The 24,428-nt window shown below is 36.8% G+C and overlaps 1 protein-coding gene across 1 annotated transcript in view; it reads left to right on the top strand.

The window, feature by feature from the left end:
* TEX11 (testis expressed 11) overlaps positions 1 to 24,428 on the top strand; it is a 382,668-nt gene that overhangs the window by 314,733 nt on the left and 43,507 nt on the right. Inside the window, exons 25-27 of the mRNA XM_036898307.2 lie at positions 11,158 to 11,307; positions 12,570 to 12,678; positions 13,602 to 13,722. Coding sequence (XP_036754202.2) covers positions 11,158 to 11,307; positions 12,570 to 12,678; positions 13,602 to 13,722 — 380 coding nt within the window. The remainder of the gene's footprint in view (positions 1 to 11,157; positions 11,308 to 12,569; positions 12,679 to 13,601; positions 13,723 to 24,428) is intronic.

Genomic DNA, 24,428 nt, shown 5'->3' with positions numbered 1-24,428 from the left:
GGCAAAGAGAGCATCCTTGTATTGTTCTTGATCTTACAGGAAAAGAATCCAGTCTTTCACCATTAAGCATGTTGTTGACTATGGAGTTTTCATAGATTCCCTTTATCAGGTTGAGGAAGTTCCCCTCTATTCCTAGTTTAGTTGTTTTTATCATGAAAGGTTGTTGGATTTTGTCAAATGCTTTTCTCCCTATATTGAGATCATAATGTAGTTTGTGTTTCTTATAATATTGATATGGTATATTACATCAATTGGCTTTCACTTTTTTTAGGTATCATTGATATACACCCTTATGAATGTTTCAGAAGGAAAACAATGTGGTTACTACATTCACCCTTATTATCAAGTTCCCCCCCATACCCCTTTGCAGTCACTGTCCATCTGTGTAGTAAGATGCCACAGAGTCCCTATTTGTCTCCTCTCTCCGCTTTTGTAACCGCTAGTCTCTTCTTGGAGTCTGTGAGTCTGCTGCTATTTTGTTCCTTCAGTTTTGCTTCATTGTTATACTCCACAAATGAGGGAAGTCATTTGGTATTTGTCTTTCTCAGCCTGACTTATTTCACTCAGCCTAATACCCTCTAGCTCCATACATGCAAATTGTAGGATTTGTTGTTTTCTTATGGCTGAATAGTATTTCATTGTGTATACGAACCACATATTCTTTCTCCACTCATCTACTGACGGACACTTAGGTCGCTTCCATATCTTGGCTATTCTTAATAGGGCTTTAATAAACATAGGTGTGCATATGTCTCTTTGAATCTGAGAAGTTGTTTCCTTTGGGTAAATTCCTGGGAGAGGAATTCCTGGGTCAAATGGTATTTCTATTTTTAGATTTGTGAGGAACCTTCATATTGCTTACCAGAGTGGTTGAACTAGTTTACATTCCCACCAGCACTGTAGTAGGGTTCCCCTTTCTCTGCATCCTCACCAGCGTTTGTTGTTCCTAGTCTTTTCTGTGTTGGCCATCCTAACTGGTGTGAGATGATATCTCATTGTGGTTTTAATTTGAATTTCCCTGATAATTAGTGATGTGAAGCATCTTTTCATGTTCCTGTTGGCTATCTGAATTTCTTCTTTGGAGAAGTGTCTGTTCATACCTCCACCCATTTTTTAATAGGATTGTTTGCTTTTTGGGGGTTGAGGCATGTGAGTTTTTTATATATTTTGGATGTTAACCACTTGTCAGATGTGCCATTTATAAATATATTCTTCAGTACTGTAGGATGCCTTTTTGTTGCTGATGGTGTCCTTTCCTGTACTTTTTAGCTTGATGTAGTCCCATTTGTTCATTTTTTATTTTGTTTCCCTTGCCCAAGAGATGCATTCAGCAAAAAACTGCTCATGTTTATATTCACGATATTTTTGCCTATGTTTTCTTTCTTGGGTGTCTTGTAGTTTTCAGAGTATCAGTCTTTGACTTCCTTCATTAGGTTTATTCCTAGGTATTTTATTCTTTTTGATGCAATTGTGAATGGAATTGTTTTCCTGATTTCGCTGTCTGCTAGTTCATCGTTAGTGTATAGGAGTGCAACAGATTTCTCTGTATTGATTTCATATCCTGCAACTTTAGCTGAATTCAGATATTAGATCTAGTAGTTGTGGAGTGGATTCTTTAGGGTCTTTTATGTACAATATCATGTCATCTGCAAACAGGGACAGTTTAACTTCTTCCTTGCCAATCTGGATGCCTTTTATTTCATTGTGTTGTCTGATTGCCATGGCTAGGACCTCCAGAACTATGTTGAGTAAAAGTGGGGAGACTGGGCATCCTTGTCTTGTTCCCAATCTTAAAGGAAAAGCTTTCAGCTTCTCGCTGTTAAGTATGATATTGGCTGTGGGTTTGTCATATATGGCCTTTATTATGTTGAGGTATTACCCTCTCTACCCATTTTGTTGAGAGTTTTTATCATGAGTGGATGTTGAATTTTGTCGAATGCTTTTTCAGCATCTATGAAGATGATCATGTGGTTTTATCCTTCTTTCTGTTGATGTGGTGGATGATGTTGATAGATTTTCGAACGTTGTACCATCCTTGCATCCCTGGAATAAATCCTACTTGATCATGATGGATGATCTTTTTGATGTATTTTTTAATTCGGTTTGCTAATCTTTTGTGAAGTATTTTTTGCATCTATGTTTATCAAGCATATTTGTAATTTTATTTTTTTGTGTTGTCTTTGCCTGGTTTTGGTATTAGAGTGATGCTGGCCTCGTAGAATGAGTTTGGGAGTATTCCTTCCTCTTCTAGTTTTTGGAAAACTTTAAGAACTATGCGTATTAGGTCTTCACTAAATGTTTGATAAAATTCAGTAGTAAAACCATGAGTTTTGTTCTTCGGTAGTTTTTTGATTACCAGTTCAATTTCTTTGCTAGTAATTCATCTGTTCAGATTTTCTTTTTCTTCTTGGGTCAGCCTTGAAAGGTTTTATTTTTCTAGAATGTTGTCTATTTCATCTAGGTTATCCAGTTTTTTTGCATATAATTTTTCATAGTATTCTCATAATTCTTTGTGTTTCTGTGGTGTCTGTAGTGATTTTTTTCTTTCTCATTTCTCATTCTGTTCATGTATGTAGACTCTCTTTCTTTCTTGATAAGTCTAGTGGGGGGTTTATCTATTTTGTTTATTTTCTCAAAGGGCCTGCTCCTGCTTTCCTTGGTTCTTTTATTGTTTTATTCTTCTTGATTTTATTTATTTCTGCTCTAATCTTTATTATGTTACTCCTTCTACTGACTTTGGGCCTCATTTGTTCTTTTTCTAGTTTCAATAATTGTGAGCTTAGACTGTTCATATGGGATTGTCCTTTTTTCCTGAGGTAGGCTTGTAGTGCAATATACTTCCCTCCTAGCACAGCCTTTGCTGCTTTCCACAGATTTTGTGGTGTTGAATTATTATTGTCATTTGTATCCATATATTGCTTGATCCCTGCTTTTATTTGGTTATTGATCCATTGGTTATTTAGGAGCATCTTATTAAGCCTCCATGTGTTTGTGGGATTTTTCATATTCTTTGTGTAATTTGTTTCTAGTTTCATACCTTTGTGGTCTGAGAAGCTGATTGGTACAATTTCAATCTTTTTTAATTTACTGACACTCTTTTTGCAGCCTAGTATATGATCTATTCTTGAAAATGTTCCATGTGCACTTGAGAAGAATGTGTATACTGTTGCTTTTGGATGGTGTGTTCTAGGTGTCCATTAGATCCATCTGTTCTAATATGTTGTTCAGTGCTTCTGTCACCTTACTTATTTTCTGTCTTGTGGATCTGTCATTTGGAGTGAGTGGTGTGTTGAAGTTTCTTAAAATGAATGTATTACACTCATTTTTCCCATTTAATTCTGTTAGTATTTATTTCACATATGTAGGTGATCCTGTGTTGGTGCATAGATATTCATAATAGTTATATCCTCTTGTTGGACTGACCCCTTTATCATTATGTAATGTCCTTCTTTTTCTCTTGTTACTTTCTTTCTTTTGAAGTCTATTTTGTCTGATACAAGTACTGAAACTCCTGCTTTTTCTCCCTGTTAGTTGCATGAAATATCTTTTTCCATCCCTTTACTTTCAGTCTGTGTATGTCTTCAGGTTTGAAGTGAGTCTCTTGTAGGCAGCATATAGACGGGTCTTGTCTTTTTTATATATTCAGTGACTCTATGTCTTTTGAGTGCTATATTCAGACCATTTATATTTAGGGTGATTATTGATAGATATGTACTTATTGCCATTCCAGGCTTTAGATCATGGTTAGCAAAGGTTCAAGGGTAGTTCCCTTCCTATCTGTCTAATTTAACTCACTTATTATGCTATAACAAACACAACCTATAGGTTCTTTTTTTCCTCCTTTTTCTTCCTCCTCCATTCTTTGCATATTAGGTATCATATTCTGTACTCTTTGTGTATACCTTGTTTGACTTTGGGGGTAGTTGATATGATTTTGTGTCTGCTTATTAATTAATTGTCTTGCTTCTTTACTGTGGTTTCATTTCCTCTGGTGACAGCTATTTAGCCTTAGGAAGACTTCCATCTATCACAGTCCTTCCAAAATACACTGTAGAGGTGGTTTGTGGGAGGTAAATTCTCTCAGCTTTTGCTTATTTGGGAATTGTTTAATCCCCCCTTCAAACTTAAGTGATAATCCTGCCAGGTAAAGTATTCTTGGTTCAAGTCCCTTCTGTTTCATTGCATGAAATATATCATGCCACTTCCTTCTGGCCTGTAAGGTTTCTGTTGAAAAGTCTGATGATATCCTGATGGGTTTTCATTTGTATGTGATCTTATTTCTCTGTCTGGCTGCTTTTAAAAGTCTGTTCTTATCCTTGATCTTTGCCATTTTAATTATTATATGTCTTGGTGTTGGCTTCCTTGCATCCCTTGTGTTGGGAAATCTGTGCACCTCCATGGTCTGAGAGACTATTTCCTTCCCCAGATTTGAGAAGTTTTCAGGAATTATTTCTTCAAAGACACTTTCTATCCCTCTTTCTCTCTCTTCTTCTGGTACCCCTATAATGTGAATATTGTTCCGTTTGGATTGATCACACAGTTCCCTCAATATTCTTTCATTCTTAGAGATCCTTTTTTCTCTCTGTGCCTCAGCTGCTTTTTATTTCTGTTTTCCAATTTCTATTCCATTTACCATCTCTTCTATTACTTCTAATCTGCTTTTAAATCCCTCCATTGTATGTTTCATTTCAGATATGGGATTTCTTAATGATTGAATCTCCATCCTAAATTCATCCCTGAGTTCTTGAATATTTTTCTGTACCTCCATGAGCATGTTTATGATTTTTATTTTGAACTCTCCTTCAGGAAGATTGATGAGTTTGGTTTCACTTGGGCCTTTCTCTGGTGTTTGTGAGATTTTGGTTTGAACCAGGTTACTTTGGCATTTCATATTTGTATGTGGAGCCCTCTAGTGCCCAGAAGCTCTCTAGTCTCTGGAGCTGCTAAGCCCCTGGAGTGATTTCAGTGGTTGCAGGGGATTGGCACTTTTGCCTTGGGGGAGGAAAGAGCTGTTCCCTGCTTCCCACCTGCAGTGCCTGTTTCCACTGTTAAAACCAGTGGTCTGAACACACAGGTGTAAGCCTCTGTGCTTTGTGTTTGTAGCTGCCATAGGCAGGGCCTCCCTCTGGCTGGCTTGATGCCAGGGCATGGACTGCTGGTTTGCACGCCAGTGCTGGCCGTTCAGGAGGAATGTGCCACGGGCTGCGTATCATGGTGGGGGGCCTCAGAGCTGAGTAGCCAGCCAGAGGGATGGAGCACCTGGAGCTCCTGAAAGTTCCCAACCTCCTGGTCAGGGCATGCCCAGACAACCTTGTCCACCTATCCCTCCTCCTAGGCAGCAAGCTCCATGCAATCCCCACTGCTTCAGCAGCCCTCTCACTGCTGAGAAACCTCTCAGACCACCCGCCTTTTCTTTGTCCCAGAGCAGCCGGATGTGGATCCCTGTCCTCCACAAGCAGCTGGAATCTCAGTCTCTCCAAGTATTCTGCCTGTCTTAGCTTTCCAACCTCACTAATCTCCAGAGCACCATGCAATGTAGGTTTGTGCTCCCAAAACATATCTCCAGGGCTGGATTTTCAACAGTCCTAGGCTTCCACCCACTTCCTGCTCTGTTTCTCTTCCTCCCGCTGGTAAGCTGGAGTGGGGGAAGAGCTTGGGTCCTGATGGATCAAGGCTTTGGTACGTTACCCTGTTTAATGAGGTTACCCTGTTTAATGAGGTCTGCTCTGTTCTCCATGTGTATGCAGTCTGGCACAGCCTTCTTCCCTTTTGCTCTTTTAGGATTAGTTGTATTAATTATATTTTCATATTATATGTGGTTTTGGGAAGAGTTCTCTGTTTCACCTCTCATGCCACCATCTTTAATCCCCCAGCTTTCACTTTTTAAATGCATTCCTGTGATCAATACTACTTGGTCATGTTGTATAATTCTTTGATATGTTGCTGGATTCAGTTTAGTAGAATTTCATTTGGGAGATTTTTGTGTCTATATTCATAAGAGATATTTGTCTGTAATATCTTTTCTGATATTTAGTATCTGGTATAGTAACAGTAATACTGGCCTTATAGAATGAGTTGTGGAGTATTCCATCCCCTTCTGGTTTTTTAAAGTGTGTGAAGAATTAGTATTAGTTCTTTAAATGTTTGATATAGTCCAGTGGTGAAGCTTTCTAGGCCTTGAATTTTCTTTTTCTATAGTTTTTAAAATTACTAATTCAGTATTTTATCCATTATAGGTCAATTCAGATTGTCTATTTCTTCTTTAGACAGTTTCACTGGTTTGTTTTTCTAGGAAATTGTCCATTTAATGTAGTTTATCTAATTTATTGGCACACAGTTGTTCATAGCATTCCTCTATAGTCCTTTTTCTTTCCTTAATGTTGTTAGTGTTATCTCCTTTTTCATTTTTGATTATAGTAGTGAGGCTTCTCTCATTTTGTGTTGGTTAATCCAGTAAAGTTTGGCAATTTTGTCGATCTTTTCAAATAACCAATTTCTGGTTTCATTAATTTTATCTATTCTATTTTCTGATTCTGTATCTTCTACTTGTTTGGATTTAGCTTGCTCTTAACTGAAGTGGAAGGTTACATTATTTATTTGACATCTTTCTTCTTTCCTAATATAGGCATTTATAGAAATAAAATTCCCTCTAAGCTCTACTTAAACTGCATCCTGTTAGTTTTGGTGTATAGTATCTTCATTTTCACTCATTTCAAAAAGTATTTTATGATTTCTTTTTTGACCTATTGGTTGTTTAAGAGTGTGCCAAATACTATACATATATGTGCATTTCCTGAATATTTTCTATTAATTTCTAATTTCATTCCATTGTGGTCACAGAATATACTTTGTGTTGTTTTATACTTTGAGGTGTATTGAGGTTTGTTTTATGATCTGGCATATGGTCTATTCTTGAGAGTATTCTACATGCACTTGAGAGGAATGTATATTCTGCAGCTGTTGAGAGGAGTGTTGTATAGCTATTTATTGGGTCAAGTTTGGTTTACAGTCTTCTTCAAGTCTTTTATTTCCTTATTGATCTTTTGTCTAGTTGTTCTAAGTATGAGTCATTTTTATTAAATCAATAATACCCAACTGTATCAATAATTGCACTAAATATAAATGGTGTAAATCAGAGGTCAGGACACTTTTCTTGAAATATTTTAGGCTAGTAGGCCGTACAGTCTTAGGCACAGCTACTCAACTTGGCCATGGTAGCAGAAAAACAGACACAGACAATATTTAAACAAGTGGGCATGACTATGTTCCAACTAAACTTTATTTGCAAAACAGGATTCCAGCCCACATATTGTAGTTTGCTCACCCCTGCTGTAAACACACCAATTAAAAGACTTAAGAATATCCCAATGAATTAAAAAAAAGACTCAGCTATGTAGAGTCTATAAGAAACCCACTTAAATATGAAGATATATATACGTTAAGAGGAATTGAAAAAAGTACACTATGCAAATACTAATCAGAAGAAAGCTGGAGTGGCTATATTAATATCAGGCAGAAGACTTTAGTAAAAGGAATATTACTAGGAATAAAGAGAGACATAATGAAAAAGTGGTCAGTTAAGGCAACATAACTATCCTAAATATATAAAAACAGCTTCAAAATACGTGAATCAAAAACTGATAGGAACTGAAAGGAGGAACAGACAAATCCATATGGTTGAAGACATCATTACTCCTCTCAGTAATCAATAGAGTAAGTCAACAAATACTCAATAAGGATATAGAAGACATGAAGAACACTATCAACCAACTTGATGTAATTGACAATTATAGAATGTTCTACCCAACAATGGAAGGATACACTCTTCTTTCAAATGTACTTGAAACTTCAGTCATTATAGACCATCTTCTGAAGCATAAAACAAACCTCAGAAAATTTAAATGTATTGAAATCATGAAAAGTATTTTCTCTGACCATAATGGAATTAAATTATAAATATAGAATAAAAACATATACATAAAATCCTCAAATATTTGGAAATTAAACAACATACTTCTAAATAATCCAGTGGGTCAAAGAGGAAGTCACAAGGAAAATTAGGAATAGTTTGAATGGAATGAAAATGAAACACATCATATACATATTTGGAGGATACAGCTAAAGCAGTGTTTAGACAAAAAAATTACAGAATTTACTACGCTGATGGACAGTGACTGTAATGGGGTATGTGGGGGGCACTTGGTGATGGGGGGAGTCTAGTAAACATAATGTTCCTCATGTAATTGTAGATTAATGATACCAAAAAAATTACAGAATTCAATGCTTCTATTAGAAAAAGAAAGATCTCAAATAACCTAAGCCTCCACCTTATGGAACTAGAAAAAATTAACAGATTAAACCCAATCAAGCACAATATTATGAGAATCTTTATGCCCACAACTTTGAAAGCTTAGTTGATATGGACAAACGCCTTGAAATTCACAAACTACCAAAGCTTCCTCAAGAAGAAAATAGATAACCTGAATAGTCCTATACCCACTGAATTCATTGTTAAAAATCTTCTAACAAAGAAAACACTAGGGAATTCAATCAAACATTTAAAGAAGACATAATACCAGTTTATACAAATTTACAGAAAGAAGACCAAGGTACACTTCTCAGCTCATTTTAGAGCTCAGTATTACCTTGATACTAATTCTAGACAAAATATAAGAAAATAAAACAGTGGACCAGTACTCCTTATCAAAACAGATGTAGAGATCCTCAACGAAATATTAGCAAATTGAATTTAGTAAAATATTAAAAGGATAATAGATCATAACCAAATAAGATTTATCCTAGGTTCAATATTATAAATTCAATGAATTAATTTGCCTCATCAACAGATCAAGTGGCAGGATTAAAGTTATTATAAACCTCTCAGCAAAGTAGGAATAATAGGGAAGTTCCTCAACCTGATAAAAGGCATCCACAAAAACAAAACCTATACTCAATACCATATTTAATGATGACTGACTGAATGCTTTCCCTCTAAGGGTAGGAACAAGTCAAGAACATCTACTTGGGCTGTTCCTGGTCAGCATCATCCTGGAGGTCCTAGCCTGTGCAATAAGGCAAATAAAAAATGGAAAAAGACATACAGAGTGAAAAGAAGAAATAGAACTATCTCTGTTTGCAGGTGGCATGATTGTCTATATAGAAAATCTCAAAGAATCTACAAAAAAGTTACTGGGACTAATAAATGAGTTTAACAAGTTACAGTATAAAAAGTCAATATTCAGAAGTCGGTCATATTTCCATACAGTAGTAATGACATTTAAGAGTAGGTAATAGCAATCAATAGTGACAGAAGTCAAGATAGTTATGAACTCTGCTAAGGTAATACTGACTGGAAAGAGGCACAAGTGTTGGAAGTGTTCTATATTATGATCTGAGTAGTGGTTCCGTGGGTTTAAACATGTATAAAAATTAATCAGTCTGTTTAAGATTAATGCACATCATTCAGCTTATTTATTTTTAAGTATAATTTTTGGCTTATTATTTTTTTATTAAGGTATTATTGATATACAATCTTAATGAAGGTTGCACATGAGCAACATTGTGGTTACTACATTCACCCATATTATCAAGTCCCCCCAACACCCCATTGTAGTCACTGTCCATCAGTGTAGTAAGATGCTATAGAGTCTTTAAGTGTATTTTTAAGTATAGTTGATTTACAATATTATGTTGGTTTCAAGTATACAACATAGTGATTCAGCAGTTACACACATTATTAAATCCTCGTCCCCACTAGTGCAGTTACTATCTGTCAACAAAGAAAGATGTTACAGAACCATTAACTATATTCTTCTTGCTGCACTTCCATCCCCATGACCAACTTATATTATGATTGAGATTTTTGTGCTCCTTTATTCCCCTCACCCTCCCCACCACCCACCCCATCCCTTCCCCATAGTTACCACCAGTCACTTTTCAGAGTCTGTGAGTCTACTGCTATTTTTTTTTTGGTCTTGATTTTAGATTCCACATATAAGTGAAATCATATATTTGTCTTTCTCTGCCTGGCTTATTTCACTGAGCGTAATACCCTCTAGCTCCATCCATGTTGTCTCAAATGGGAGGATTTCTTTTCTTTTTATGGCTGAATAATATTCCATTGGGTATATGTAGCACACGATTTTCATCCATTCAGCTATTGATGCACTCTTTGGTTGCTTCCATATCTCGGCTATTGTAAATAATGTGGCAGTGAACATAGGGATGCATATATCTTTTCAAATCAGGGATTTTGTTTTCTTCAGGTGAATTCCAAGAAGTCAGATTACTGGGTCATATGGTATTTCTATTTTAAGTTTTTGAGGAACCTCCATACTGCTTTCCATAATGGCTGCACAAATTGACATTCTCACCAACAGTGTAGGAGGGGTCACTTTTCTTCACATCCTCACCAACACTTGTTATTTCTTGTCTTTTGGATAGTGGCCATTCTGACTGGTGTGTGGTAATATCTCATTGTGGTTTTGATTTGCATTTCCCTGATGATTAGCAGTGTGGAGCATCTTTTCATGTGCCTGTTGGCATTTGTATTTCTTATTTGGAAAAATGTTCAGGTCGTCTGCCCATGTTTTAATCAGGTTATTTGGTTTTTTGGTTCTGAGACACATACAGTTTATTGTATATAAGCTCTATCTCAGAACTTTCAAGTTCCGTCTAACACTAGTAAATGAAAACTGTTTCACATACTATGGTTATATCCCACCTGATACAAGTTTCTGCCCATGGAAGTATTGCTGTCTGACTAAATGAAATAATTTGGAAACTCTACTTTGCTTAAAATAAAACCAAAGTTAGTTTATGCAGTTCTGTATCTTCTGGTTAGCTCAAAAGTGAGGCAGGTAACACTGGACTTGAGTGAAATAGCAGCACGACCTTTTCAGGCTATTTAGGAGCATTGTGACAATAATTTCAGGAAATGTAGGCAACACTAATGAATGCATTACAGGGTGCTGACTGTATTGGTGAGTTTATAGATTTTGAAATAGAAATCCACCTACAAAAGCTGGGATAACCTTCAAATTGTAAGTAAAATTAATTTTCCTCAATAGGAAAATCTTTCCAGAAGAGAGACTACAATAGGAAAGAGAATAATGAAATGTAATCAAAGAGAATGTTTTTTTTTTGCCTCTTTCTTAGGGGATTTCTCAAATGATATATATGAGAAGTTGCTTCTGCTGTATGAGTTTGAAGTTAAATCCAAAATGAATGATCCATTCCTGGATAGCTTCCTAGAATCAGTGTGGGACCTGCCTCATTTAGAAAGTAAAACATTTGAAACAATTGCAGGTAAGAGCTGTATTTATGTTTTTGGATGACTGGTACCATTTAAATCACACTTTTTTCTTTCTTCTCTCTATTCTTCTCTCTCACCTCCAGGAAGCAATGTTTTCTCATAGCACTTTGTTTCTCCTTCTCTCGTTCAATGTCTTCTTGAAATATTTTGTATTACAATTATTTGTGCATTTATCTTTTTCTTGATGTGAGATTTAATCTCTTTAGGACTATGAACAATAATTACTTATATTTGTTATACGTGTAAACACAAGCACAGTACACTGTTCATAATAGATGCATATTCTATGTGTGGGATTTAATAATTTAACTACACAATAGGGGGAGCTCAAACTTCAGAAAATTAATTTTGCTCAGCTAGCTAGAAATGATAATCAACTGCCTCACTAATCAAAGGTGATGCAATCTTAGCAATTTATTACAGTACACAGAGAAATATTGGAAATATTTTCTAGCACAATTGCCACCCTCAAATTTTTGGTTGGGTATAAGTGATATTTGGGGGAGCCAGAGCCTCTATAGGGATACACTGCAGGAAATGGCATAATTATCTTCCTTCTTTTGTCTATCTCTTACCTTCCTCAGGAGCCTGTGTATGGTAAGTAAAGTTATTAGGTAGCCCCAAGTGCACAGAATTCCAAGAGACATGTCTTGCCAAGACAGACTTCCTAGAGACATGGAGCAGGTGGTGTTTACTTTATGAATGTGTGATGGTGACCACTGCTCCTTGCATAATGGGTCCCCAGTTGTAGAGGCCTGGTAAATGCATCTGGAAGTTTAAGGGTTTGTTATCTCTGACACTCACTCTCCTGTGAAATGTTTCCTGTTTTGAGTATCAGACAAGAACAGTATATTGCAGTATAAATCTGTTTTTTATTAGTACCCTTTACTGATGTGTTTACATCTTAGTGTGCCCTTCCTTAATGCTGTTTTATAAGATTATTGCCTCACCTGTGTGACTATGTTCATGGTCACAGAAACAGTAGGTTCCCCGTTGACGTATGATAAACAAAAGACATAACCTGGTAATCCTACTATGTTACTCTGCCCAGAAAATAGACACTATCTCTGAAAGCCACCATGGACTTGTCATTTTATAAAATTCTTTTTTATTTTTCTGTGTGTGTGTTTGTGTGTTTGTTTTTGTTAATCTGTTTCAGACCAGTTTCTTTAGAGAATGCAAATGGTAGCCTGGGATGAAAACTGTAATGGATGTGATTATGGTGTTCACAGTATTTTTTCTTCCCTTCCTGTAGGATTAGCAATGGAAGTGCCTGCACACTATCCTACCATCGCTCTAAAGGCCTTGAAAAGGGCTTTATTGCTCCACAAAAAGAAAGAACCAATTGATGTTTTGAAATACAGGTTAGTAAACATAATTCAATACTGAATCCAGGCTTTTTGATAGCCAAAAGAGCTCTAGTCAATATCCTGCAAGTCATCAGTCATACTCAACTGGCATAACTTGAAAGTTGATAAGGCTATTACTCCTGTACTAAAATTCCCTCAGAACAGCTCCATATTTAGGGTAGTATTATAGACCAATAATTAATTAGCTAAGTGAAGGAGTCTGACTTTCCCAGAAGAGAAGAAGAGGGGAAAGTTGCTCCTTTGTGTGAGTCTGTGTGTATAATAAAATTACTAGGTACCTCTCTTTCTTTGTATCATTAGTATGCCAAATGTACAGAAAGTAACAAACACCAGTGTGTCCACCACCCAAATGTAACAAATGCTAGCATTTTGCTATATTTGCCTCAGATTTTTTTCTAAACACTTTTCTTTAAGGACCATTAAGTTCTGTAACATAACATATTTTTATAGGAGATTTTATGTTCTCCATGACTAGACATGGGGGAAAAATAGATGTGTGATTTTTCTCTGAAGAACTTCATTAGTTTTCCTTTTCTGACACATGAGAGATAGTTCTCATGGAATTATTCCCAATTTATATCCCAATTCCTTTACCCATTTGGGGATGTGGTGAGGTGATTTAAAGTTCCTGTAGATCACACCAGCTCACAAAATACAGTAAAGAGCCATGACTCCTTAGTGCAGGACACTAAAAAAAAGTGAAAGACAACCATAAGTGTAATAAAAGGAAGGACTGGTCAGCACCTTTTATAGTTTCACAAATCTGTCTTCTGAGGTTGGAGGCCAGATAAATTTGAGGGAAGAACAGAAGTGTTTTGAAGTACTTACTCGGGGATGACATTCAGATTTTACTTATTTTAGCCATGAATACAATGATTTCTTTCCTTATGGGATGAGTTTTCTCTTTCTGATTTCAGCAAATGTGTGCACCGTTTGATCAACCTCTTAGTGCCAGATGGGGTGCCAAATGCAGAACTCTGTCCCCTGGAAGAAGTTTGGGGCTATTTTGAAGATGCTCTGAGACTTATTCTCCACACTGTAAGTCAAACAGTGGTATTAAATTTTCAGCTAATTTTAAAGAACTTGTGTATTAGAAATTACATAAATAATGCAGTCTGATAACAGTTTTATGGTGATAAATTCATATTACAATGTAGTTACGCACTACAAAATTTCCCTGGGTTTATGAAGTGTAAATAGTTAAAAGTAGAAAATTGCTAATACAGGTATACTGTGGTTTTAGGACAAAATAGCTGTACCACCTGGCATTTTGAATCATTTTGTATTTTCAAAACCTGGCAAAGTTGTTACTTCCCCTGTGACGATATTAGCCCTTTGAAAAAGCTTATTCCACCTTTTCTCAGAGGCAGGTAATACTTAGAAGAAACACTGAAGACCTATATTTTAGTCCTCCTTCTGATGATTTATTTTCTTTTCAATGCAGTTTTATTCAGTGATTTAAAAATTATCTTTCTTGAGATGTAATTTATATACATAAAACTCACCTATTGTGTGGATACAATTCAGTGATATTTTAGTTAATTTATAGTTATGTAACTGTCACCACAACCCAATTTTAGAATATTTCCAGTATTTCAAAAAGTTTCATCTTGCCCATTTTCAGTCAAATCCCTGCCCCCACCTTCGGGCTTAAGCAACCACTGATCTGCTTTCTATCTCTATAGATTTTCTTTCTGGATACATCACATAAATGGAACCATACAGTATATGACCTTTTCTGTCTGGCTTCTTTCAATTTAGCATAATGTTTTTGAGGTTCATCCATGTTGTAGATTGTATCAGTATTTCAATCCTACCTATTGCTGAATAAATAGAATATTATAATATGCTATTGAGTGAATATATCACATTTTGTTTAGCCACTCACTAGTTGGTTGATATTTGAGTTGTTTCCACTTTGGGACTACTGTGAATAATGCTGCTCTGAACATTTGTGTCCAAGTCTTTGTGTGGACATATGTTTCGAATTCTGAGTACATGAATTTCTGGGTCGTTTGTTAGCTCTGTTTAACTTTTTGTGCAGCTGCAATCTGTTTTCCAAAGTGACCACACCATTTTACATTCCTACCATCAGTGTATGAGGGTTCCAATTCTCCACATCCCCTTCAACACTTGTTATTGTCCACCCTTTTGTAATAGCCATTCTAGTGGGTATGTAGTGGTAGCTCATTGATTTGCATTTCCTTGATAGCTAATGGTATTGATAATTTTTTATGTGCTTAATGACCATTTGTATATCTTCTTTAGGAAAGTATCTATTCAATTATTGTCCCATTTTTAAAATTGGATTCTTACTGAGCTGTAAGAGTTCTTTATATATTCTAGGTACAAATCCTTTATCAATATACAATTTGTAAATATTTTCTCGCAGTCTCTGACTTGTCTTTTCATTTTCTTAATGGCATCATTTAAACTGTAAACGTTCTGAATTTTGATGAAGTCTAATTTGTCAAATTTTTATTTTATGGGTCATATTTTTGGACATGATAAGAAATCTTTGCCTATCTCAAATTTACAAACATTTTCTCCTGTTTTCTTGTGGAAGCTTTTATACTTTTATCTCTTACATATAGGTCTATAATCCATTTTGAGTTAATTTTTGTTTATGATATAAGGTAATGGTCTCTTGTTTGCTTGTTTTTGCGTTTGTATATCCGTCCTCTGCTGTTTGACTTCAGTTTCCATTTTAAAATTGAAATACCTTCTCTGACTTCTACACTGAGGTTTTAAGGATCAATTGAAATCATAGTATGTGTTGCAAACTTTAACAGCTCATACACATGTAAGGTAATGTTATTTTAAGGGAGGTATAAAATATTAGGAAGGTTAAATGGCTTCCTTAAAGTCACACAGAAAGTCATTATTTGAATCCATGTTAATTTCCAAGGATTCAGACTCTGCATTTGGCTCAACTGCTTCTTCATGTACAAATACCGGCAAACCAAAACACATGGTGGGACATTATAGCAGGGTGATAACATGGTACAAATTAACATCAACTTATAGAAACTTAGAATGCTCCTGGAGCTGTGTAATTATGGCCTGTTTGAACTCAAGTGAAAAAAAAAATTTAGCATTCAACATTTTGGATATATATGTTTTTTACTTTCTTTGGGAAAAAAGAAAATTCAGTTTCTAAGCCATGAGCCTTATCTTGAACTTCAGATGTATTTGCCATAGTAACAAATACAAAATAAAATTAAACTGTACTATAAATTTAAATTGATCAATTTTCCTAGTCTCTATATAAGGCCAAAACTACTTTCTTTTGAACATTTTGTTTTTGCCACTTTTATTCGAATATATTACTCTTCCATCCCTCCGGTTCTTGGGTTGCCTGTTAGCTTAATGTTTCCCTACTGTTTTGACAAGTCTCCCAAACATTACTACTCATCCCTTTAAATATAATGGGATAGTTAGCTTTTTATGCAGAGATTAATTTAATAACCCTCTTAGCTCTTTATATGGTGTATGTTACTTTTCCTGTTTTGTTGAATTGCTGTGCATCTCCTTTGTTTAGGTGCTTATTTTAAATCCTGTCCTTATTTGACTTTTCTAATGACTGGGCACTCATTCATTATTCATTGAGCAGATAACCTTTATCAAGTGCCACCATACAGTGGCAAAATGGCTATTGCACAAATATAAAACCTCAAGCCTCACAATGTCATGCTTTACATTTTACAAAGTAGTCTTACAACTATTAATTGATATGACCCCTGCCCCAACATACAAACAGCAATTCTATGAAATGGAGAATGCTTGTATTATTATATTTGATTAATAAATGAGGACATTTTTTATCTATTGTTTTTATTAAGGTACAATTGATAAACAGTCTTATAAAGGTTTCACATGAGCAATATTGTGGTTATTATATTTACCCATATTATCAAGTCCCCCAGACACAACCCGTTGCAGTCACTGTCCATCAGGGTAGTAAGATGATATAGAGTCACTACTTGTCTTCTATGTGCTATAATGCCTTCCCCATGACCCCCCTACGTTATGTAATGCTCCTTAATACCCTTTTCTCTCCATCCCCACCCACTTCCTTTGGTAACCTCTAGTCCCTTCTTGGACTCTGTGTCTACTGCTGTTTTTTTCCTTCCATTTTTTTCTGTTGTTACACTCCAAAAATGAGTGAAATCATTTGGTACTTGTCTTTCTCCACCAGGCTTATTTAATTGAGCATGATACCATCTAGATCCATCCAAGTTGTTGGAAAGGGTAGGGTTTGTTTTCTTCTTATGGCTGAATAACATTCTGTTGTGTGTATGTACCACATCTTCTTTATCCATTCATCTACTGATGGATACTTAGATTGCTTCCACTTCTTGGCTATTGTAAATAGTGCTGCAATAAACATACAGGTGCATATGTCCTTTTCAAACTGGGCTCCTGCATTCTTTGGATAAATTCTTAGCAGTGGAATTCCTGGGTCAAATGGTATTTCTATTTTTAGGTTTATGAGGAACCTCCATACTGCTTTTCCACAATGGTTGAACTAATTTACATTCCCACCAGCAGTGTAGGAGGGTTCCCCTTTCTCCACATCCTCGCCAACATTTCTTGTTGTCTGTCTTTTGGATGGTGGCCATCCTAACTGCTGTAAGTGATATCTCATTGGGCTTTTAATTTGCATTTCTCTTATGATTAGTGATGTGGAGCATCTTTTCATGTGCCTGTTGGCCATCTGAATTTCTTCTTTGGAGAAGTGTCTGTTCAGATCCTCTGTCCTTTTTTTAATTGGATTATTTGCTTTTTGTTTGTTGAGCTGTGTGAGCTCTTTATATATTTTGGATGTCAAAGCCTTATCAGATATGTCATTTATGAATATATTCTCCCTTACTGTAGGATGCCTTTTTGTTCTACTGATGGTGTCCTTTGCTGTACAGAAGCTTTCCAGCTTGATATAGTCCCACTTGTTCATTTTTGCTTTTTTTGTGTGGACATATGTTTCCTGGGGAGATACGTTCATGAAGAAGTTGCTCATGTTTATGTCCAAGAGATTTTTGCCTTTTTTTCTAATAGTTTTATGGTTTCATGACTTACATTCAGGTCTTTGATACATTTTGAGCTTAATTTGTGTTCGTGGTTAGACAGTAATCCAGTTTCATTCTCTTACATGTAGCTGTCCAGTTTTGCCAACACCAGCTGTTGAAGAGGCTGTCATTTCCCCCATTGTATATCCATGGCTCCTTTATCATATATTCATTGACCATATTTGCTTTGGTTAATATCTGGACTCTCTATTCTGTCCCACAGGTCTATGGGTCAGTTCTTGTGCCAGTACCAAATTGTCTTGATTACTATGGCTTTGTTGCAGAGCTTGAAGTTGGGAAGTGAGATCCCCCTGCTTTATTGTTCCTTCTCAGGATTGCCTTGGCTATTCAGGGTCTTTTGTGGTTCTATATGAATTTTAGAACTATTTGTTCCAGTTCATTGAAGAATGCTTTCAGTATTTCGATAGGGATTGCAGTGAATCTGTAGATTGCTTTAGGCAGGATGGCCATTTGGACAATATTAATTCTCCCTACCCAAAAGCATGGATGAATTTCCATTTGTTAGTGTTCTCTTTAATTTCTCTTAAGAGTGTCTTGCAGTTTTCAGGCACATAGGTCTTTCACTTCCTCAGTAAGGTTTATTCCTAGGTATTTTATTCTTTTTGATGTAATTGTGAATGGAATTGTTTTCTTGATTTCTCGTTCTGCTAGTTCATCATTAGTGTATATGAATGCAACAGATTTCTGTGTATTAATTTTGTATCCTGCAACTTTGCTGAATTCAGATATTAGATCTAGTAGTTGTGGAGTGGATTCCTTAGGGTTTTTTATATACAGTATCATGTCATCTGCAAACAATGACAGTTTAGCTTCTTTCTTACCAATTTTATTTCTTTCCTTTTTTTAAATTTTGGTATCAATAATGTACAATTACATGAGTAACATTATGGTTACTAGACTCCGCCCATTATCAATTCCCCACCACATACCCCATTACAGTCACGGTCCATCAGCATAGTAAGATGCTATCGAATGACTCCTTGTCTTCTCTGTGTTGTACTGCCTTCCCCATGCACCCCCCTACATTGTGTGTGCTAATCATAATGCCCCTTTTTCCCACTTATCCCTCCCTTTTGACCAACCCTCCCCAGTCCCTTTCCCTTTGGTAACTGTTAATCCATTCTTGGGTTATGTGACTCTGCTGCTGTTTTTGTTCCTTCAGTTTTTGCTTTGTTCTTATACTCCACATATGAGTGAAATCATTTGATACTTGTCTTTCTCTGCCTGGCTTATTTCAGTGAGCATAATACCCTCTAGCTCCATCCATGTTGTTGCAAATGGTAGGATTTGTTTTCTTCTTATGGCTGAATAATATTCCATTGTGTATATGTACCACATCTTCTTAATCCATTCATCTACTGATGGACACTTAGGTTGCTTCCATTTCTTGGCTATTGTAAACAGTGCTGCAATAAACATAGGGTTGCATATGTCTTTTTCAAACTGGTGGATGCCTTGTGTTCCTTTGTATTGTCTGATTGCCATGAATAGGACCTCTAGTACTATGCTGAATAAAAGCAGGGAGAGAGGGCATCCTAGTCTTGTTCCCGATCTTAGGGGAAAAGCTTTCAGCTTCTCGCTGTCTGTGGGCTTGTCATATACAGCCTTTAATATGTTGAGGTACTTGCCCTCTATAACCATATTATTGAGAGATTTTATCATGAATGGATGTTGAATTTTGTCGAATGCTTTTTCAGCATCTATAGAGATGATCATGTGGCTTTTGTCCTTTCTGTTGATGTGGTGGATGATGTTGATGGATTTTTGAATGTTATACCATCCTTGCATCCCTGGAATAAATCCTACTTGATCATAATGGATGATCTTTTTATGTATTTTTTAATTTCGTTTGCTAATACTTTGTTGCATATTTTTGCATCTATGTTCATCAGGGATATTGGTCTGTAGTTTTCTTTTTTTCTGGTGTTTTTGCCTGGTTTTGGTATTAGAGTGATGCTGGCTTCATAGAACGAGTTTGAAAGTATTCCCTCCTCTTCTATTTTTTGGAAAACTTTAAGGAGAATGGCTATTACATCTTCTGTAAATATCTGATAAAATTCAGGGGTGAATCTGTCTTGTATGGGGATTTTATTCTTGGGTAGTTTTTTGATTACTGATTCAATTTTGTTGCTAGTAATGGGACTCTTTAGATTTTCTGTTTCTTCCTTGGTCAATCTTGGAAGGTTGCATTTTTCCAGGAAGTTGTCCATTTCTTCTAGGTTTTCCAGCTTGTTAGCATATAGATGTTCATAGTATTATCTAATTCTTTGTATTTCTGTGGGGTCCGTTGTGATTTTTCCTTTCTCATTTCTGATTCTCTTTATGTGTGTAGATTCTCTGTTTCTCTTAATAAGTATGGCTAGGGGCTTATCTATTTTGTTTATTTTCTCAAAGAACCAGCTCTTGGTTTCATTGATTTTTTTCCTATTGTTTTATTCTTCTCAATTTTATTTATTTCTTCTCTGATCTTTATTATTTCCCTCCTTCTGTTGACTTTGGGCCTCATTTGTTCTTCTTTTTCCAGTTTCAATAATTGTGACTTTAGACTCTTCATTCGGGATTGTTCTTCCCTCTTTAAATAGGCCTGGATTGCTATATACTTTCCTCTTAGAACTGCCTTCGCTGTGTCCCACAGAAGTTGGGGCTTTGTGCTGTTGTTGTCATTTGTGTCCATATATTTCTTGATCTCTGTTTTAATTTGGTCATTGATCCATTGATTATTTAGGAGCATGTTGTTAAGCCTCCATGTGTTTGTGAGCCTTTTTGTTTTCTTTGTACAATTTATTCCTACTTTCATCCCTTTGAGATCTGAGTAGTTGGTTGGTACAATTTCAATCTTTCTAAATTTACTGAGGCTCTTTTTGTTGCATAGTTTGTGGTCTATTATGGAAAATGTTCCATGTGCACTTGAGAAGAATGTGTGTTGTGCTGCTTTTGGGTGTAGAGTTCTGTAGATGTCTGTTAGGTCCATCTGTTCTAGTGTGTTGTTCAGTGCCTCTGCCTCCTTACTTATTTTCTCTCTGGTTGATCTGTCTTTTGGTATGAGTGGCATGTTGCCATCTCCTAAAATAAATGCATTGCATTCTATTTCCTCCTTTAATTCTACTAGTATTTGTTTCACATATGTCGGCGGTCCTGTGTTGGGTGCATATATATTTATAATGGTTATATCCTCTTGTTGGACTGAGCCCTTTATCATTATGTAATGTCCTTCTTTATCTCTTGTGACTTTCTTTGTTTTGACGTCTATTTTGTCTGATACTAGTACTGCAACACCTGCTTTTTTCTCCCTGTTGTTTGCATGGAATGTCTTTTTCCATCCCTTGACTTTTAGTCTGTGCATGTCTTTGGGTTTGAGGTGAGTCCCTTGTAAGCAGCATATAGATGGGTCTTGCTTTTTTATCCATTCTATTACTCTGTGTCTTTTGATTAGTGCATTCAGTCCATTTATGTTTAGGGTGATTATTGAAAGATATGTACTTATTGCTCTTGCATGCTTTAGATTCGTGGTTACCAAAGGTTCAAGGTTAGCTTCTTTACTATCTTACTAACTTAACTCGCTTATTCAGCTATTATAAACACAGTCTGATGATTCTTATTTCTCTCCCTTCTTATTCCTTCTCCTGCATTCTTTATATGCTACGTGTTTTGTTTTGTGCTCTTCTGTGTTTCCTTTGACTGCTTTTGTGGGTAGTTGATTTTATTTTTTGCCTTTAGTTAGTGTTTGGTTGGTCTGCTTTCTTTGTTGTGGTCTTATTTTCTCTGGTGACATCTATTTAGCCTTAGGAGCACTTCCATCTAGAGGATTCCCTTTAAAATACACTGTAGAGATGGTTTGTTGGAGGTAAATTCCCTCAACTTTTGCTTATCTGGGAATTGTTTAATCCCTCATTCAAATTTAAATGATAATCTTGCTGGATACAGTATTCTTGGTTCAGGGCTCTTGTGTTTCATTGCATTGAATGTATCATTCTATTCCCTTCAAGGCCTGTAAGGTTTCTGCTGAGAAGTCTGATGATAGCCTGATGGGTTTTCCTTTGTAGGTGACCTTTTTTCTCTCTCTGGCTGACTTTAATACACTATCCTTATCTTTGATCTTTGCCAATTTAATTATTATATGTCTTGTTGTCCTCCTTGGATCCCTTGTGTTGGAGGATCTGTGTGCTTCCGTGGTCTGAGAGACTATTTCCTTCCCCAGCTTGGGGAAGTTTTCAGCACTTATTTCTTCAAAGACACTTTCTATCCCTTTTTCTCTCTTCTTCTTCTTCTTCTGGTACCCCTATAATGCGAATATTGCTCTGTTGGGTTGGTCACACCATTCTCTTAATAGTCTTTCATTCCTAGAGATCCATTTGTCTCTCTCTGCCTCAGCTTCTCTGTATTCCTGTTCTCTGAATTCTATTCCATTAATAGTCTCTTCCACCTCATCCAGTCTGATCTTAAATCCTTCCATTGTTTGTTTCATTTCTGTTGTCTCCCTCCAGAATTCTTCCCTTAGCTCTTGCACATTTTTCTGTAGCTCCATCAGTATGTTTATGACTTCTATTTTGAATTCTTTTTCAGGAAGATTGGTGACTTTGGTCTCACCAGGCCCTGTTTCTGGTGTTTGAGGGATTTTGGACTGAAAAAATTTCTTCTGCCTCTTCATGGCAATGGAAGTGGTTGGTAGACAGAGACATGTGCTTTAGCGGTAACAATGTCCCTTCCTGCTTGCTCATCACCTTGCCCATCTCTGGTGCCTGTGCCAGTCAACCACACACAGATGGCAGCCTCTGGGTTAATCCCCTGAGCTTCCATTGGAGGGGTGGTCCTCAGGATGGGTAGGGCACTGGCAAGGGTCACAGGTGAGCAGTGTGCATTCTTTTGTGAGAACAGCACCCCTTGGTACTTCCCAAACTCTGCATCGTTCTCCACTGCCTTTGTGGGGCAACCACACACAGGGAGCAGCCTCTGAGTTAATCCCCTGAGCTGCTGTGTATGGTACGACCCTCGGGATGGCCCAGGGCACTGGCAGCAGTTGCAGGTGAGCAGTGCATGTTCGCCATGAGAACAGAGCCCCTATGTGCTTCCCTGACTCTGCGCTGGTTTCCTCTGTCTGTGCAGGTCAACTGCAGGCAGAAGGCAGCGTCTGGGTCTGGCCCAGTTAGCAACACGCTGGAAGAAGCCTCTGTGTGGTTGCTGTGTGTGGGGCTGCTCCCCAGCTTCTCCACAGCAATGGTGGGTCAGCCGGTTTGGTTGCACTGCTGGCAGGGGGAATGAATGGCAGGCTGCTTATCACCATGAGGGCCTTTGGAGCTGCGTTGCCACCCAGGGCTTTAGGGCATCTAAATGTCCTTAATGTTTCCAGCCTGCTGGGCTGAGTGTGCCAGGACGGTTTTGTCCAGCAGTTAAACCCTTGTTCCTTTAAGACTTTTAAAGGGCCTGCTTTTTTTGTCACAGGGCAATTGACTGTGGGAACCTGTTCGCAGCCTTAGTCTCGGATTTTGCTTTTCCTTTCCTCTAATATCCAGTACACCATGCAATGTGTGTCTGTGCTCCCAGTGCAGATTACTAGGTCTGGTTATTCAGCAGTCCTGTGCTTCCACTCCCTCCCCACTCTGATTCTTTTCCTCCTGCTGGTGAGCTGGGGTGTGGGGAGTGTTCATGTCTGGCTGGGTCACAGCTTTGTGTCTTACCCTTTTCTATGAGATGCTGAGTTTTCACAGATGTAGATGTAGCTTGGCTGGTGTACTGTATCTTCTGGTAACTCTTTTAGGAAAAGTTGTATTTGCTGTATTTTCAAAATATATATGGTTTTGGGAGGAGTTTTCCACCACCCTCCTCATGCCACCATTCTTGAGAATCTCCCAATCTTAATTCTTCTTATCCATGAGCACGGGTTGTATTTCCATTTATTGGTTTCTTCTTTAATTTCTCTCATGAGTGTCTTGTAGTTTTCAGGGTACAGGTCTTTCACCTCCTTAGGTTTATTCCTAGGTATTTTATTATTTTTGATGCAGTTGTAAATGGAATCACTTTCCTGATTTCTCTTTCTGCTAGTTCATTATTTATATAAAGGAATGCAAAAGATTTCTGGGTATTAATTTTGTGTCCTGCAACGTTGCTGAATTCCGTTATTAGTTGTAGTAGTTTTTTAGTGAATTCTTTAGGGATTTTTATGTACAATATCATGTCATCTGCAAATAGTGACAGTTTAACTTCTTCCTTACCAATCTGGATGCCTTTTATTTCTTTGTGTTGTCGGATTGTCATGACTATAACCTCTAGTTCTATCTTGAATTAAAGGGTGGAGAGTGGGCATCCTTGTCTTCTTCCTGATCTTAGAGGAAAAGCTTTTAGCTTTTTGCTGTAAAGTATCAAGTTGGCTGTGGGTTTGTTGTATAAGGCCTTTAGTATGTTGAGGTACTTGCCCTCTATACCCATTCTGTTGAGAGTTTTTATCACGAATGGATGTTGAATTTTTTCAAATGCTTTTTCATCATCTATGGAGATGATCATGTGGTTTTTGTCCTCCTTTTTGTTGACGTGGTTGATGATGTTGATGGATTTTCTAATATTGTATCATCCTTGCATCCCTGGAGTAAATCTGACTTGATCATGTTGGATGATCTTTTTGATGTATTTTGAATTCAGTTTGTTAATATTTTGATGAGCATT

Source organism: Manis pentadactyla, chromosome X (genome assembly GCF_030020395.1).
Source record: "Manis pentadactyla isolate mManPen7 chromosome X, mManPen7.hap1, whole genome shotgun sequence".
In the NCBI taxonomy this organism is placed as follows: domain Eukaryota; kingdom Metazoa; phylum Chordata; class Mammalia; order Pholidota; family Manidae; genus Manis; species Manis pentadactyla.
This window is presented reverse-complemented; position numbering and strand designations above follow the sequence as displayed.